The sequence below is a fragment of the Chiloscyllium plagiosum genome, chromosome 30 (genome assembly GCF_004010195.1).
Source record: "Chiloscyllium plagiosum isolate BGI_BamShark_2017 chromosome 30, ASM401019v2, whole genome shotgun sequence".
Lineage (NCBI taxonomy): Eukaryota > Metazoa > Chordata > Chondrichthyes > Orectolobiformes > Hemiscylliidae > Chiloscyllium > Chiloscyllium plagiosum.
In genome coordinates, this window is record NC_057739.1 from 17,259,615 (window position 1) to 17,277,324 (window position 17,710).

A 17,710-nucleotide genomic window follows, 5' to 3' on the forward strand; every position below is an offset into this window, starting at 1 on the left:
ATGCAGTCTCCTCTACATTGGGGAGACTGGACGCCTCCTAGCAGAGTGCTTTAGGGAACATCTCCGGGACACCCGCACCAATCAACCTGTGGCCCAACATTTCAACTCTCCCTCCTACTCTGCCGAGGACATGGAGGTCCTGGGCCTCCTTCACCGCCGATCCCTCACCACCAGACGCCTGGAGGAAGAACGCCTCATCTTCCGCTTTGGAACACTTCAACCCCAGGGCATCAATGTGGACTTCAACAGTTTCCTCATTTCCCCTTTCCTCACCTCACCCTAGTTCCAAACTTCCAGCACAGCACTGTCCCCATGATTTGCCCTACCTGCCTATCTTCTTTTCCACCTATCCACTCCACCCTCTCTCTGCCTTTATTCCTGATGAAGGGCTTTTGCCCGAAATGTCGATTTTACTGCGCCTCAGATGCTGCCTGAACTGCTGAGCTCTTCCAGCACCACTAATCCAGAATCTGCAGTCATTGTTTTTACCCCGAATGTTGTGTGATTTCAATTCAAAGTGACCCAGTGACCCAGCTTCCAAACTTAGAACATCTTCCAAGTTCAGCTTTCCAAGAAATGGACAGCATAACATCCCAGAAGGATTTTGGTTGGAGTGGAGAAGAGTCGGGAGAGTTGGATAAACTAGGGCGGTTGGACAGGATGCTCCTCCCCATCCCTTTAATGGCATTAACTGCATACAATAAGTTTTAAGTTTTAGCTTGTACGTTCATGAATGAGTGAGTTAGCAAAGGGCTAGGGTGCAATCAGATAGGTAGGTGTGCATTCCAGCATGTGTTCCCTGAGCTCTTCATACAAGCTAAGGGCAAACTTCCAAGCTACATTTGCACAATAATCATTAACAGATTGTACTTGATGGCAAGTCTACAGTTTAGTATGCTCCTAGTTTCCAGGTTTCACCTTTCTAGCTGAATTCTAATATATAATTACACAATCACACATATATCAGGGCTTATTTCAGAAGTTCTTCTACATATTCTTTAAATCTTTCCTTGACAGTGGTTAAGTGCATGAGGTGGTAAGATGGGGGAGTGGGTTATCAGATCAGGAGGGAAGATCTGTGAGCAAACCTACATCCAGAACCTCAACCTGAGCTACAAATCTTCTCAGGAGGGAAGACAGGTAATTGGGAGATAATCAGGTCAGGTCAGGGCAGGATCTGGTGGGATAATCATGGGGGTGTCAGGGGGTGATTCGGAAAAAGTCATGGAGTTGGAAGAGGTTTTCATCTGTCCACCATTTCCTGGTAATTATTCAAGTGTTACACACTGTGAGACTTTCCCAGGTCTCTGACTCGAACTCAGGAAAGTTGCCCAAAGAAGTTGAAACTTTCTGGAAAATTCCTGCTGGAAGTCAGCACATCAGAACTTCCAAAAGGTCCCGAAATGTATCTTAGGTCATTGGTCGAGTCTCCAACACAACTTCAATGTGACACCAGTGTTCAAGCCTTACTTTAATTCTGCATTTTAGACATTTCTAATCAACCTGTTCAGATGTGCAATGTCATACTTCTGGAGCAGGACATGATCCCAAACCTTCTAGCTCAGAGGTAGGGATACTACCACTGCATGCTTAATACAAACTACATCTATTATTAAATAACAAATGCAACTGCAGCAATTAGTGCAAACTGGATTGAATTCTGATTTCTGGAATTAGCTAAATCATTTCATAACAGTACGCAGTAATACAATTGTTCCCTTAATCTGAGGTAAATGTTTTTTCTAAATTGCTGTATCTGAAGAAGATTTTAATTGTGGAATGAATATTATTCAGCGTACACACACAAAACACTGTGACAGAAAGAAATAATATAAAGTACAAGTACATACAAAGGTTAACAATTGATCTTGAAAATTGTTAAATTGGAGGACTCTTAGTGACACCTACTGGAACTTGTGGGGACTGCTCCATTGCTGCAATGGCTCTCAAGTGATAGTTGCCATTAAAATTTTAATTTTTATAATAAATAAAAAATTAACTAATGGAGATAATCTTCCACTGTGCCCTATTTTAACAGCTGGCTAACCTGTTTAAAACAACTTGCTTAATGCCATTTTTAAAGTAGCAGACAGCAGAGTGAACCGATGTTTCAATCCAGCAACTGTGAGAAAGACAAATACGGTTCAGAATGCTTGCATATAAATACAATTGATGAATAAGAATGGTGAGCTACCAGACATTTACTCATGTGAGAAAACATCTGGTGACAACATAGAAACATGATTTAAAAACAATGTGAAGACTGGGCACTTAATATTTGAAAGTTCAAGTGTTCAGAATAGAGTCAAAGAGCTGTACAGCATGGAAACAGACCCTTCGGTCCAACCCGTCCATGCTGACCAGATATCCCAACCCAATCTAGTCCCACCTGCCAGCACCTGGCCCATATCCCTCCAAACCCTTCCTATTCATATACACATACAAATGCCTCGTAGATGTTGCAATTGTACCAGCCTCCATCACATCCTCTGGCAGCTCATTCCATACACGTACTTCCCTCTGCGTGAAAAAGTTGCCTCTTACGTCCCTTTTATATCTATCCCCTCTCACCCTAAACCTATGGACTCTAGTTCTGGACACCCCCACCCCAAAGAAAATACTTTGTCTATTTATCCTATCCATGCCCCTCATAATTTTGTAAACCTCTATAAGGTCACTCCTCAGCCTCCGACACTCCAGGGAAAACAGACCCAGCCTGTTCAGCCTCTCCCTATAGCTTAGATCCTCCAACCCTGGCAACATCCTTGTAAATCTTTCTGAACTCTTTAAAGTTTCACAACATCTTTCCGATAGGAAGGAGACCAGAATTGCACGCAATATTCCAACAGTGGCCTAACCAATGTCCTGTACAGCTGCAACATGACCTCCCAACTTCTATACTCAATACTCTGACCAATAAAGGAAAGCATACCAAATGCCTTCTTCACTATCCTATCTACCTGCGACTCAACTTTCAAGGAGCTATGAACCTGCACTCCAAGGTCTCTTTGTTCAGCAGCACTCCCTAGGACCTTACCATTAAGTGAATAAGTCCTGCTAAGATTTGCTTTCCCAAAATGCAGCACCTCGCATTTATCTGAATTAAACTCCACCTGCCACTTCTCAGCCCATTTGCCCAGCTGGTCCAGATCCTGTTGTAATCTGAGGTAACCCTCTTCGCTGTCCACTACACCTCCAATTCTGGTGTCATCTGCAAACTTACTAACTGTACTTCTTGTGCTCGCATCCAAATCATTTAGATAGAGAAGGAATAAAGGAAGTTGGGATAACAGCAATAATCAGAGAAGCCACAATAGAGTTGGAAAGAGGATTTTCTGATAATGGAAAGACAGAATCCATATGGTTTGCTTGATCAAGATTATGTATCTTCTACCAATTTTGATTCGTGAGAGAGAGTTGGTGGAGAATGTCTGCAGATAAATTGGAGGGATGTGCAAGAGCGGTAACACTGCAGCATGCTGGCTGCCCAGTATTTATTGTATGTAGAGTTCAGAGGTGGAGTGAACTTTAAGGAAGAAGAAGAATTTCTGAGACATGTTCAGAAGGACTGCATTGGCTAGTACTTACTCTTTTCAGCTTGACAGCAGGTATTGCTTGATCTACCATATTCTCCAGCAGCTGATCAAGTCGACCCACATGTCTGTGGGAGAATATAGGAGTAAAAGTGATCATTTTATGGTAAGATTTAGATTCACATTTCAGAAACGTAAGGAATGGTCAAAAAGTAGAACTTTTTTTTAAATTGGAAGAGGAATCCTTTAGATGGGATGATAGGAGATCTAGCCAGTGTAATGTGGGAGCAATAATTGGTAGAAACTTTAGTGCAACAACAGGTGATCTGTTTGGATAAAATGTTTTGGGTATAGGTTAAGCACATTCCACCAAGGATAAAAAAGTAAAGAAAACAAAGCCTATGTGCAATGACTGGCAAAGGAGACAGAGAAAAATGATGAAACAATAAATGAGGATGTTTATTGCACGACAGGTGAATTATTCAAACAAAGACAGATTAGACCATCTGGGTAAAAATCAAAAGAACTGTAAATCAGAAACAAAAACAAAGGTTGCTGGAAAAGCTCAGCAGGTCTCACAGCAACTGGGGGGAGAAATCAGAGTTAATGTTTTGGATCCAGTGACCCTTCCACAGAACTGACGGTAGCTGGGAAAATATTGATTTATATGCAGAAGATTGGGTGGGGGGAGGGAGTAAGGAGTAAACAATAGGTGAGATAGAGCTCAAAGAGAGAGAACAGTTGGACAGATAAAGAAGTGGATAATGATCTGGCTGGGACAGTGAATAGTTGTTCATGGAGACCGTTAGTGGCTAACAATGGGTAGTGTGTAATGGCAGACTATGTAATATCAAGGTCTGGTGTGTATGGTAGGGGCCTAAGTCATGGCACTTTCCCCTGTAACTGCAGAAAGTGTAGCACCTGCCTATTTACTTCCTCCCTCCTCACTAACCAAGGGCCCAAACACACCTTCCAGGTGAAACAGTGCTTTACATCTACTTTGAACCCACCAACTCACACAGCTACCTGGACTACACCTCTTCCCACCCTGCCTCCTGCAAAAATGCAATTATTTACTTCCAACTCCTTCACCTCCATCGCATCTGCTCCCAGAAGGATTAATTCCACCACAGAATATCCCAGATGGCCTCTTTCTTCAAAGACCACAATTTCCCCTTCCATGTGTTCAACGATGCCCTCCAGTGCATCTCCTCCACTTCCCGTACCTCCACCCTTGAACCCGACCCCTCCAATCAGAATGTCCCTGATCCTTACCTTCTACCCTACCAACCTCTGGATACATCACATCATCCTCCATCATTTCCGCCACCTACAAGTAGACCCCACCACCAGAGATATGTTTCCTTCTCCACCCCATCTGCATCCTTGGAGAGACCATTCCCTCTGCAACTCCTTTGTTAGGCCCATCAACCCATCAACCCATCCTTCACTCCCAGCACCTTTCCCGCCACCACAAGAATTGCAAAACTTGTGCTTACACCTTCCCCTTCAACTCCATCTAAGGGCCCAAAGGATCCTCCCACATCCGACAGAGATTTACCTGTACTTCCACACACATCATCTACTTTGCCCGTTGCTCTCCATGTGGTCTCCTCCGCATTGGGGAGATAGGATGCCAACTTGCAGAACATTTCAGAGAACATCTCTGGGACATATGCACCATAATAACCCCACCATCCTGTGGCCGAATACTTTAACTCCCCCTCCCATTCTGCCATGGACATGCAAATCCTAGGCCTTCTCCACCGCCAAACTCTAGCCACCCAACACCTGGAGGAAAAACGCCTCATCTTCTGCCTTGGGACCCTCCAACCACACGGGATCAATATCGATTTCACCAGTTTCCTCATTTCCTCTCACCCCACCTTATCCCAGATTCAAACTTCCAATGTGGCACTGCCCTCTTTAACTGTTTTCCAGCACCACACACTTTGACTCTTCACTCAGTCTAGTCTACTGCATTCACTGCGAGTAATATGGTCTCTTCTACATTGGGGTGACATTGTGTCTGCAAAAAAGACCCTGATCTTCCAGTTGCCTGCCACTTCAACACCCCACCAAGTTCCCTGATCAACATCTCTGTCTCAGGCTTGCTGCAGAGCTCCAGTGAAGCTCAGCTAAGCTAAACAAACAGCATCTCATTTTCTGCTTGCAAACTTTACAGCCTTCTGAACTCAATATTGCACCACAGTGGCTCAGTGGTTAGCACAACTGCCTCACGGTGCCAGGGACCCATTTCAGCCGCGGGCAACTGTCTGTATGGAGTTTGCACATTCTTCCCATGTCTGCGTAGGTTTCCCCCAGGTGCTCCAGTTTCCTTCCACGGTCCAAAGATATGCAAATTGAGTGAATTGGCCATGCTCATAGTGTCCAGGGATGTATAGGTTAGGTGGCATTAGTCGGGGTAAATGTAGAGTAATAAGGTAGAGGAATGGGTCTGGCTCTTTGGAGGATCGGTATGGCCTTGTTGGCCCAAATGGCCTGTTTTGACACTGTAAAGATTCTATGATTCTTTGAATATCGAGTTCAACAATTTTAGAGTTTGAGGCACCTTCTCCCACATCCTTACCCCAACCTCCACTCACCAGGCCTTGTTATCACATGGTCTGCTATTACACACAATCCTTTGTTAGCCATTAATATTCCCCATTCGTAGCTATTCCTTCTCCTAGGCTGACAGATATCCACTCTTTCATCTACCCAACTGTTGTTCTCTCTCTTTGGTCTCTATCTCCACCTATCGTTTACTCCTTACCCCCTCCCCCACCCTATCCTCTGCATTAAAAAAAATCTTCTCCAAGCTACCATGAGTTCTGAAGAAGGGTCACTGGATTTGCAACATTAACTCTGATTCCTCCGCTCAGATGCTGCCAGACCTGCTGAGCTTTTCCAGCAATTTCTGTTTTTGTATCTTTCTTCAATCACAATCAGCTTTTTCTCAAATTATCACCTTGAAACATTATTATGTTTCAATGAGCCAACAGAAAAGCTTTCCATTAAATAATAATTTCATTATATTTCCACCTCAACTTTAAAAACCATAATTTAAACCTGGTAACTGGTATGAGTTGTTTCCATGGATTCAACTCTTTACTGTCCTTGTGGATTCTGCTTACCATGAGATCTGAACATTGGTGTCCTGACTGCAACTCGCAACTGCTTTGTGATGTTACACAGGCCCTACTTGGAATTTGCTATGTTTCTGTCTTTACCATGTACTTTATAGCCTGATTCAGGGTAAAATCTCTCATTTATACTCCATTATACGTAATCCTGATTATTGCTCTCTAGTACAGTTCCTCCATACCTCTCTTCTCAAAGTTTGACAGTAAGTGACTGGTGATGTCAAAAAAGCTACTTTATTAATATATACAATCTCACTATACTACAGAAACAACCTTATTTACTCTTGATAGAGTTACATTGATGTGCTTCTGATAGTTAACTAGATTGGCCAACTGGAAACTGAGATAGAGAGCAATAAGGCCATAGGAAGTAGGAACAGGAGTGGGCTAATCAGCTCTTCAAGTCTGCTCCAACATTCAATAATCATGGCTAATCCAACATTTCTCACGTCCACGTCCCTGCCCTTGCCCTTTTACCTTTGATTCCTCGACTGACCAAGAGTCTACCTATCACAGTCTTAGAATACACAAGGATAGCTCTCTGTGGCGAAGAGTCCCAAAGACTCACAATCCTCTGTGAGAAGAAATGCCTCCTCATCTTAGACCTAAGGACTGCCAACTTAATGCTGAGACAATATCCTATGACCATAGACTCTTTCATAAGGAGAAGCATCCACACAACATTTACCCAATCAACCTCTTTAACAATTCTATACGCCTCAATAAGATCATCTCTCGTTCTTCTAAACTCCAGTGAGTAGAGTCCAACCTGTTTAGATTTTGCTCATAAGATAATTTTTCCATACCAGGGATTATCCTAGTGAACCATCTCTGAACTGCCTCAAATTTTCCTTTAATAAAGGGACCAAAACTGCTCACAGTTCTCCAGATGTGATCTTACCAGGACTTTGTACAGTTGAATTAAGGACTCCCTATACTTATATTTCAAATCCCTTGAAGTAAGGAGCAACATTCCATTAGCCTTCCTGATTACCCTATACACCCGTGTGCTCACTTTCTGTGCTTCATTCTACAATAAAACCCAAGTCTTTTTATGTTGCAGCTTCCTACAGTTTTTCTCCATTTAACTAGTAGTCTGATCTTTTGTTTTCCTTCCCAAACAAAATGAACAATTTCACATTTTCTCACATTACACTCTATTTTCCAACTTTTCCAACTTAACATTTCAATATCTCCCTGTAAACTGTTTGCATCCCTCTCATAATTTGTCTTTTCACCTACGTTTGTATTGTCTGCAAATTTGGCAAACATTGACTTTTCCTCCTCTAAGTCCTAATATGTATTTTGAACAATTATGGTTCCATCTCCGGTCCACATGGAACTCCATTGCTTACAGGGTGCAAAGCTGAAAAAGAAATCCTAATCCCTAAGACCTTACAGTTATTTTAAACAGAAGAAGTACTCACAATAAGAGAAAAGGAGAGACAGATCATCTCCTCTCTGGTTCACCAAACTCCAGTTACACTCTGATGCCACAAGACAGCACTCCAGTACAAACAAGGCAGCAATGAACAAGGTCTGCCTCAATAGCCCTTAATTCAAAAGCTTCAGAAACTGAAACTAAAACCATTGTCTTTTTAACTAGCTTCAGCGGAGTTCCTGTATATTCCTGTTTTCTTTTTAATTTTCTTTTCATGCCCAGAAATACCACAAGGATTGTGAGGATGCTGTTAACAAGCAGATCAACCTGGAGCTCTATTCCTCCTATGTTTACCTCTCCATGTTCTCTTACTTTGACCGGGATGATGTTGCCCTGCGTCACTTTGCTGAGTTCTTCAAGGAGCAGTCCCATGAGGAACGGGAACACGCTGAGAAACTGATGGCATTCCAGAATAAACGTGGAGGCCGAGTCCTCCTGCAGGATGTCAAGAAGCCAGAGCAGGATGAGTGGGGCAATGGTCTGGAGGCAATGCAGAGAGCTCTGCAGATGGAGAAGGATGTGAACCAGAGTCTGCTGGATCTGCACAAACTCTCCTCTGGCCACACAGACCCTCATCTGTGTGACTTCCTGGAGAGGCACTACTTGGATGAGCAAGTGAAGATGATCAAGAAGCTGGGAGATCACATCACCAACCTGAAGAGACTGGGAGCCCCTGAGAATGGCCTGGGAGAGTACCTGTTTGACAGGCTCACCCTGGGGGAGAGTGACTGAACTGACTGCAGGGGCTGAGACTATGGTTGGGCTATGCTGTAGAGATGAATGGCTTGACTTCTAGTGGTGACCTGGGATATATTGTGAAACTATGTACAGTGAATAAATGTTCACTACCTGTAGTCTAAAAAAAAAATTAGTGGGCGGCACGGTGGCACAGTGGTTAGCACTGCTGCCTCATAGCGCCAGAGACCCGGGTTCAATTCCTGCCTCAGGCGACTCTCTATGTGGAGTTTGCACATTCTCCCCGTGTCTGAGTGGGTTTCCTCTGGGTGCTCCGGTTTCCTCCCACAATCCAAAAATGTGCAGGTTAGGTGAATTGGCCACGCTAAATTGCCCGTAGTGTTAGGTGAAGGGGTAAACGTAGGAGTATGAGTCTGGGTGGTATACGCTTCGGTGGGTCGGTGTGGACTTGTTGGGCCGAAGGGCCTGTTTCCACACTGTAAGTATCTAATCTAATCTAATCTAAAATGCTCTTTCCCACAACTTCATGTTTTTTCTCCCCCATCATCAAATCACCCATGGTATATATTTTTTCATCTATTCACCAGCAAAAGTAAACCCCATGTTTCCAACTGAATAAGTTACATGCAAAAACCATTAAGGGCAATACAAATCAAAAGTTAGGGAGAGGAGGCTAAATCAGAGTGGAGTTGAAAGGGGTAAATTCCTGTTTTAAAACTGTAATTAAACTTCACCCAATCAAAGAGCAACTTTTAGTTAATTGTTGAATTGTAGAACATATTAGACTTTAGATTGAAATTAGCCCTGAAGATCAATTACATATAAAACTCATACACCCAGACAGTCCCTGTTTCAACCAACTGTAGTAATACTCTGATGCATCAACAGTACATCTCATCAAGTTGCTTTCAGTGTTAGAGTGTAAATTAATTATTAAGTAGAGACGAGTATTCCATATCAAAGCAATCCATGTAGAAGTGTATTCATGAAACAACAAATATGCTGTCCTTCTTTTCATTATCACTATTCAGGGGTCAAAGCTAATGCTCTTTATAATATGTCCAGTGCAGTTAACAACACATAATTGAACTTCGATCCAAGCAGACTTTTTTATTAAGTTAATAGCATATGTTAGTATAATAATTGGGAACATCTCAAGAAATGAAAGTAATGAGATGTTAGGTTGTAAAAGTAATTTAATCACAATCCATTAATTATTTATGAAATATCTTCATTATTAAATTTTATATATTCTACTGTTTGCATTTTGAATCATCCTATTGGTTTCTACATTAAACAGCCAGCTTTTAAGGCTGCTAAAATATATATTATAAATGAAACCACAGATTGTGATTTATAGATTTAGCTACATCCTTTAGATGTCTCCTAGTTCCTTATCAATTCAAATAGCAAGATATATTGACAACCTTCATCATTTCATAGTAGTGAAGCACTAGGCAGCCACCTATATATTCAGTAAGGGTTCACAGTAAAATCCAGTTATATTACTTTTCCTTTTACATTCAACCAACAGGCTTAAATACAATGAAAATACAGAAGAGTTCCATTAAAGACAGCCGAGTCCATTAACATGAGATTGAAGTTAATCCATTTTCACTGGTATTAATTAAATGGACAAATCAAACATCATTCTTCAGTGATACTTCATGCTATAAAATCGAATGCTGTCTCCAAATAATGTAGTTGAAAATTTATAGCATAATATTTGTTAAAAGCCTTGGAAAATTCCTCTGTTACATTACTGAAGTCATTAAATTCTTTTATGTTAACTATGTAAGGAAAGGGTAAAATAAATCTAGAAACATTCAAAGCTTAAAAATAAAGTCTGCCTTCTAAACCTTATGAATTGAAACCAAGAGCAAGAACTAATAGATCTCCACAGTGCTGAACCTGAGGCTGACTATGATGTAATGCATCCTAATGTAATATGTGAGGGTATGGATGAAGGAAAGGTGTATAAGACTTTCATACTTCATACTTAAATTCTGAAAGGTTAATGCTAAACATAGATCCAGGCATTGGTTTCACAGACTGGCACTGGTCTCTCAGTCTGAAGTCTCTAGTCTATTTGGAAAACAGAGGTTATTATTCTCATGTGGGTATTTTAGGGAGTAGCAAATTCTTCCAGCAGCAATGGTCAACAATCTAACTAAATGAGCATGAAATGTCAGACTATTGGATCATAGAATCACAGAGTACAGAAGAGGTCCTTCAGATCATTGAGTCTGTACCGCTAAAAATACATTAATACCTACATTATTCCCACTTTCTCATACTGGTTCACATAGCCCTGAATATAAGACTCTTCAAATGCTTATTCAAGTATTTTTTAAAAAAGGTTTGTGGGGTTTCCCATCTCAACTACCCTCCCAGGCAGTGGATTCCAGACCCACACCGAGCTCTGAGAAAAAGTGTTTCTTCAAATCCCCTCTACATCTGCTGCCTTTCCCTTTAAATCTATGCCCCCTTGGATGGCCCAGAAAATGTCACCGGATGTGAAAGAGTCAACGTGGACCACTTTGGATGGGAGGGAAAGGGTTGATGCTTGGAAAGGCTTACACTGGGCCCCATGAAATAGTTCTGTTTTGTTCTGGCAACAGACAAAAGTTTTACACCTAACTTAGAAAGCATCTTGAGTAGCCTGACCAGGTATTTGCTTTTGGTCAGTTGTTCCACATGTCCAAGTGGTTGAAATGCGATAAGGCCTCTATTGATGGACTGTGAACTTCATGGTACATCTCCAGCCCATTTAGAGGACACTTCTAGACTTCAAAATAACGCCTGAGGCTGCACTAGTAACTACCATTGCAATGTGGCTCAGAGACATGCACCCATGCTGCAGCTCTAGGCTCTTTGCTCACTGTCACAGAACTCAGTCACTTCAAGCCTCCCTTGAGAGTTACAGTATCCCTACCTCACCTTCATTTATGACCTCCAGGTGGCTGAGACTGCTTTAATTCGAGTGCTAACCACAAACCAGGCTGGCAAGGTCTGGCATCTTGGCCTCCTCTTCTGGGCATGGGCAAGAGAATGTCCGAATGTCCCACCAGTGCACCACCCCATCCAATAGGAGCTCCAGGATCAATCCCACAAAGCCAGGTGCTGATTTTCCTCTGTCTGCTACATCCAGGCAAATGTTAGGAAGTGGAGGACAGCTCTAGCGAGTGACCAAACTTGTCAAAGTGAATATCGGCCATTTAGATATGGCACCAGTGACAAGGATGCCTGTCAATTCCGGGATCTTCAGTGAGTTGCTCCAGAGGCAGCATCTTGCCCCACATGGTATCAATAGCCTGGACTAATCCCAGTAAGAAGGAGCAGTGACAGCAAACCTACTGTTGAAGTGCAGTAGGTCCAGGTGGATAACTATAAGAACACAACATGGTGGGATTGGAAGACGTAGAAGTGGCTTGCATTAAAGACTTTGAGACAACTGATTTATACTTTCCAATCGTCCAGGGGATATATTTATTTACGTTTTTACTGACCATAGCCATGCTTCTCCAAATGCACATTGAAGAAGCAAAATGGAGAGTTTATTTATAGATTCATGTTAGCATTGTGGGATGAATATACAAATTCTCTACCAGAACGTAGCCAGGTGTGTTAAATGGAATGAACGATCAGGTCAGCGATAGATAGGTAAAATAAAAATGAAAGGAATATGAAACATTATTACATTTACCCAATACATTATTTTTAAAGAAAATGTTAGGACTGAAATGGGAGGAGTGGCTTTCATCTGACTACTCCATGGGTCACAGCATAAATTTAACTGATTTACTTGATTGTAGATGTGCCCAACTGTGTGCCTTCTCCGTGTTAGATTTAAAACAAACAGCTTTAACCACCAGGTTTATTTAACCACAAATCTGTTTATAAAAAAAAATTCCATAAAGGTGCAAAGCTGGTTAACACGTGGTTTGTCATATGGAAATATAAATGTTTACCTTTCCTGCTGATCCAAAACGCATACACAGAGTCAAAGGGAAAAAATACGTTCCTCTCTGCAGAGATTCATTTTTGGGGGACAAATATAGATTTTCAGCCAATAAGTCTTAACTCTCGAAGGCAAAAAAGATTAGATTTGAGATACTTAGTAAACCAAATCATCCGCTGACATTTCCGCCACCTCCAAACAGACCCCACCACCAGGGATATATTTCCCTCCCCACCCCTCTCCGCCTTCCGCAAAGACTGTTCCCTCCGTGACTACCTGGTCAGGTCCACACCCCCCTACGACCCACCCTCCCATCCTGGCACTTTCCCCTGCCACCGCAGGAACTGTAAAACCTGCGCCCACACCTCCTCCCTCACCTCCATCCAAGGCCCCAAAGGAGCTTTCCACATCCATCAAAGTTTTACCTACACATCCACTCATATCATTTATTGTATCCGTTGCTCCCGATGCAGTCTCCTCTACATTGGGGAGACTGGACGCCTCCTAGCAGAGCGCTTCAGGGAACATCTCCGAGACACCCTCTTGCAAGGATGCCTGCCTTGAAGAAGTTTTCCTCTTCTCTCTACAAGAATCTCAGGGAGTCTCTCTCTCATTGCAACTCCCAGGTCATTTCCTCAGACTCTATGCCACTCTCTCCCCACCCCTACCCTCCTCTAGCTTATCTCTCCATGCTTCAGGCTCTCTGCCTTTATTCCTGATGAAGGGCTTTTGCCCGAAACGTCGATTTTGCCTGTCCTCGGATGCTGCCTGAATTGCTGTGCTCTTCCAGCACCACTAATCCAGATACTTAGTAGCTGCCAGTCTAATGTTCCATTGAATTAAGATGGACATTACCAAACAGAGGTAAATGTGTCTGTGAACTTGTTTAATGGACCTAGCTCCAGAAACAGAGTATCAAGAATTCTTCCTGATGTTGAGGAGGATGCTCATTGTTTAGAATGAATCAGGGCCTCAGATACCACACTCATTCGAAAACAAGAGCTTTTTCTCATTCCAGGAGCAGGAGAGCTGGGCTGGGAAGCTCATTACTTTGCCAAGGTTGACCACCAACTGAAAAATCCAGACAAAGAAATAATCTTCAGAACAGAAAGCTGCAACCTGACAGTAATAAGCCCAGAAATGGAGCCTTCTGTAAATGAAAGGTTTTCATAAGACGTGTGGTTTCAAGAAATGTCTTGGTAAGTTCATTTTAAAAGAAGAGCTTGTTTCAAATAGATTATCTGCTGGCTATCAGAAACAGAAACATGGTAGTTATTTGAAGTGATAATAATACTATAAGCTATACTTGGTCTATGGGAACCAGTGCAGGAACTAAATTGAGTAGATAGTTCTTACCTATTGAAGTAAAATAATCAGTTCTACATCCTAATGACTTGTGTTTTTATCCTGTACATTTTGGATGGCATGGAAACATTTCAGCGACCTTGAAGTATCCCTAGTGCCAACTGAAATGGGAATCAAAGGGCATCACCCACAACAAAGCACACTTCACTTTTCATTCTAAAATGGTGAGTAGAGGTTCTTTCTTGTTTTATGAGACAATTAAATGCCTCACCTATGTGGCACAGTGGTTCAGTGGTTAGTACTGATGCCTTAAAGCACCAGGGACCTAGGTTCAGTTCCCACCTTGGGTGGCTGTGTGGAGTTTGCACATTCTCCCTGTGTCTGTGTGGGTTTTCTTTGGATGCTCCAGTTTCCTCCTACAATCCAAAGATGTGCTGGCCAGGCTAAACTGCCCATAGTGTTAGTTGCATTAGTCAGTGGTAAATATAGGGTAGGGGAATGGGTCTGGGTGGGTTACTCTTTGGAAGGTTAGTGTGGACTTGTTGGGCCAAATGGCCTGTTTCCATACTGTAGGGAATCTAATCTAACCAGCTTTTCTAAGGAGAAAATAAGTTAATTGAAACAAAACAAAGTCCCAATATTAAAAGGGAAAAAAAACACAGAAGAATTTTACATAAATTCATCTTGTAGAAGTCTTAAAAGTCTATTTTCCCATTGGAAGTGCTTTAATGTAAATTGTGTAATCCAGGGCTTTTAGAAACCTAATTTATCAAATAAATTCTTAACGGTGAAAAATCTATTTTTGAACAATTTTGTGATTCAAGATCCTAAGTTACACTAAAATACTTCACAAAATTCAATGTAACTATTCTATTGCAGCTATTCAGCAGATGTTTCCAGAAAAATAGAGGGTTTTAAAAAAAACAGTAAGTGAGCTGCATAGCATAGTGACACTGTTGGTTAACGTGCATGCATTCTCATGAGATGTTGAAAGAGTGTGTTCATTTTATAATGGCATTAATATAACTGTCAGGCAATTTCTGGTTTTAAACTTGAGTTGAAGCTGACCACATAGCTCAGTGACTAATAATATATAAATTATATTCATTGGCTAACAGGCACGTTCAGGTGATTTCCCTATTTGAGAGCAGCATAAGTTATGGATTTAACAAAACTTTATTCAGAGAAACCACACCTCTTTGAGTGAAGCACTGGCATAAAAAAACTAGATCAATCATCACTTTTCTACACATATACCTGTTTTAAATGAGGTGCAGAAGTAATGTGCCTTAGACAAGGACAAACTGTATAAGACAACTGCATCGCCTGTTCAAAACAGCAACACTAAGCACAGACCCTTTTACGGCTGTGACTCATTTGATTTTGATGAGCAAGCTGTCAGTTGGTTAACTGAGCACCTTTGCACCAAGCCATAGTGTGCAGTCTTAGTTGGGCCTGGCATAAGTTGCAACAGAGAATCCGGGGTTTCCACTGTGGAGTGTAGCTGAAGAGTTTTTATATAGTGAGAGCAAAAGATACTGTTATGACATGGTGGTGAACCCTTCTGTTAATTAAACCAAATACCCAGAAAAGCTTACCTCACTTCATAATCTGTTAAAATATGAGTGACAGAGAACACCCTAATTCCATTATTTAATGAAAATGTATTCTTTAACTCTAAAAGTGAACATTAAATAATAAATATTCACAACTCTAAGCCCCCCATTCTCTTAACTGCTTGTTAAGTGCCTCCAACTCTATCACAATATGCTGTTCCAATAAGACACTTATTAAAATTATATCAACCTAATTTCAAAACCACACAGTGGCTGTCATCTTCAGTGTTTGTCTTCCTCCGATTGAAGATCTCCCTGGGTCATCGTCTTTCTTTTTACTGTGAGCATGTTTCATATGAAAATTTCCTTTTGAAAGACAGTGTTTCTGAATTGCTTGGATCTGTGCTGATGGCAGTTGCTCTGTGTCCAACTTTCAAAACGCCTGCATTTTTATATCCCTAACATCAGACTGTCTCATTAGTTCAATGTTAGCAAAACAATAAATTCAAAGTTGATTGGATTTTCATACCCTCGAGCATAATTTAAACTGATTGGTGAAGTTCAAATTGTTGTCAAAACAGCAACCAACTCAGATATCCATTTCACAGCCAAATGTTACATATTTTCATTTTTTTAGTACACTCTGAGACTGCTATCTAGTCATATCATATGGGTGCTTCTAAGCTTTTAGTTCAGGACAGTATTCACTCTCTCTTAAAGGTACAGCACATGCCTTCAACTTCATAACAATATTAACAAGTCAAGTGCAAGATTTTCTAAAAATCATCAAAACGTTTTGTTGGGGGAGTGTCATGAAATAAAGAAAATTCTATTTACAGATAGATTCAGACAATATTTAGGTATCATTGTCATCTATTATAATGAGGCATTAAGGCCTTTGCTTGTGCCAATGAAGGGACTAATGCATCTGGACCCTTGAACAAAATGCTTCAGCACTGAACAGAGCAGAAGCTGCAAGTGAATATAGGGCTGTCATGTTGATTATCAAACATCTAATATTGGAGAAGGAGCAGTTTTCTTGAATTAACTATTGGGAAGACCAAAGCCATTATTTTCAGTTTCCATTACAGACTGTTGTTTCGTCACTGACTTCACCCTGCTTGCTGGCCACCATTAGGTTGAACTGGACTGTTCCAACTTGATATTCCATTTAACCCTGAGATGAACTTCTAAACCCACATTCTCACTATCATAAAAACTGCCTGCTTCCATTTCTATCCCCATCCATCTTAATTAACTTTCTGATTAAATCTTCATCTATGACATTGTTGCCTTCTAATCCATTGCCCTCTCTGTCAGCCTGACATTTTCCATCATCTGTAAAATTGAGCTCATCTGGATCCCTCTTAAACCTCACTCTCACAATTCTGACATTAGTGCATTCTCAATTTCATTTTTCAATCTTTGGCTGCTGCACTTTCAGCTGTCTAAACCCAATGCTTTAAAATTCCTTCCCAAAATCTCTCTTTTTCTCTCTTTCTACTCCTTTACATCCCTTCTGAAAACTGGACAACAAGCGTTCAATCTTTGGTCAGTTGTTCCACATACCTCAGTAAGAAATTTTATCAGACGAGTTCTGGGAAGCACCTTTACTACATTATAAAGGTGGCATGTTAAAACCGAAGTCCAGGGCACCTTAAACTTAAATATAAAAACAAACTGAAAACAAATCTTGTTGCTAGCTAGATCCCAATCTACAGATATGAACAATCATAGACACTTCAACATTTGGAACAATCCAAGATCAACTGATCTTGACATTCGATAACAGATCAAATTACATCAGGATAAATGGGTATGACTCAAAGCCAATGACTATATCTGCCTCTTCAGAGGTAGGGTTTCCAATCACTTGGGCATTGAGATTTAGCCTAATGTCACAGGAGACAACATCCATTTAGACTGTAAGTCACTTTTTTTTTCTCTTTTGAACGCATACATAAAAACAGCAGGAGAATCTTTTCATCAAAGGTGCTATATGTTAAATGCTTTGATACTACCCAAGGGGAGTTTCTGGTTGGGGTTGAATGCTGTCATCAATCCTGCTTTAA

General features: G+C 41.3%; 1 protein-coding gene across 1 annotated transcript in view; it reads left to right on the top strand.

Moving 5' to 3' along the window:
- LOC122564605 (ferritin, higher subunit-like) overlaps window positions 1-8,865 on the top strand; it is an 11,679-nt gene extending 2,814 nt beyond the window's left edge. The window contains exon 2 of the mRNA XM_043719693.1: window positions 8,343-8,865. Coding sequence (XP_043575628.1) covers window positions 8,343-8,852 — 510 coding nt within the window. The 3' untranslated portion in view covers window positions 8,853-8,865. The remainder of the gene's footprint in view (window positions 1-8,342) is intronic.
- Window positions 8,866-17,710: the final 8,845 nt, after the last annotated feature.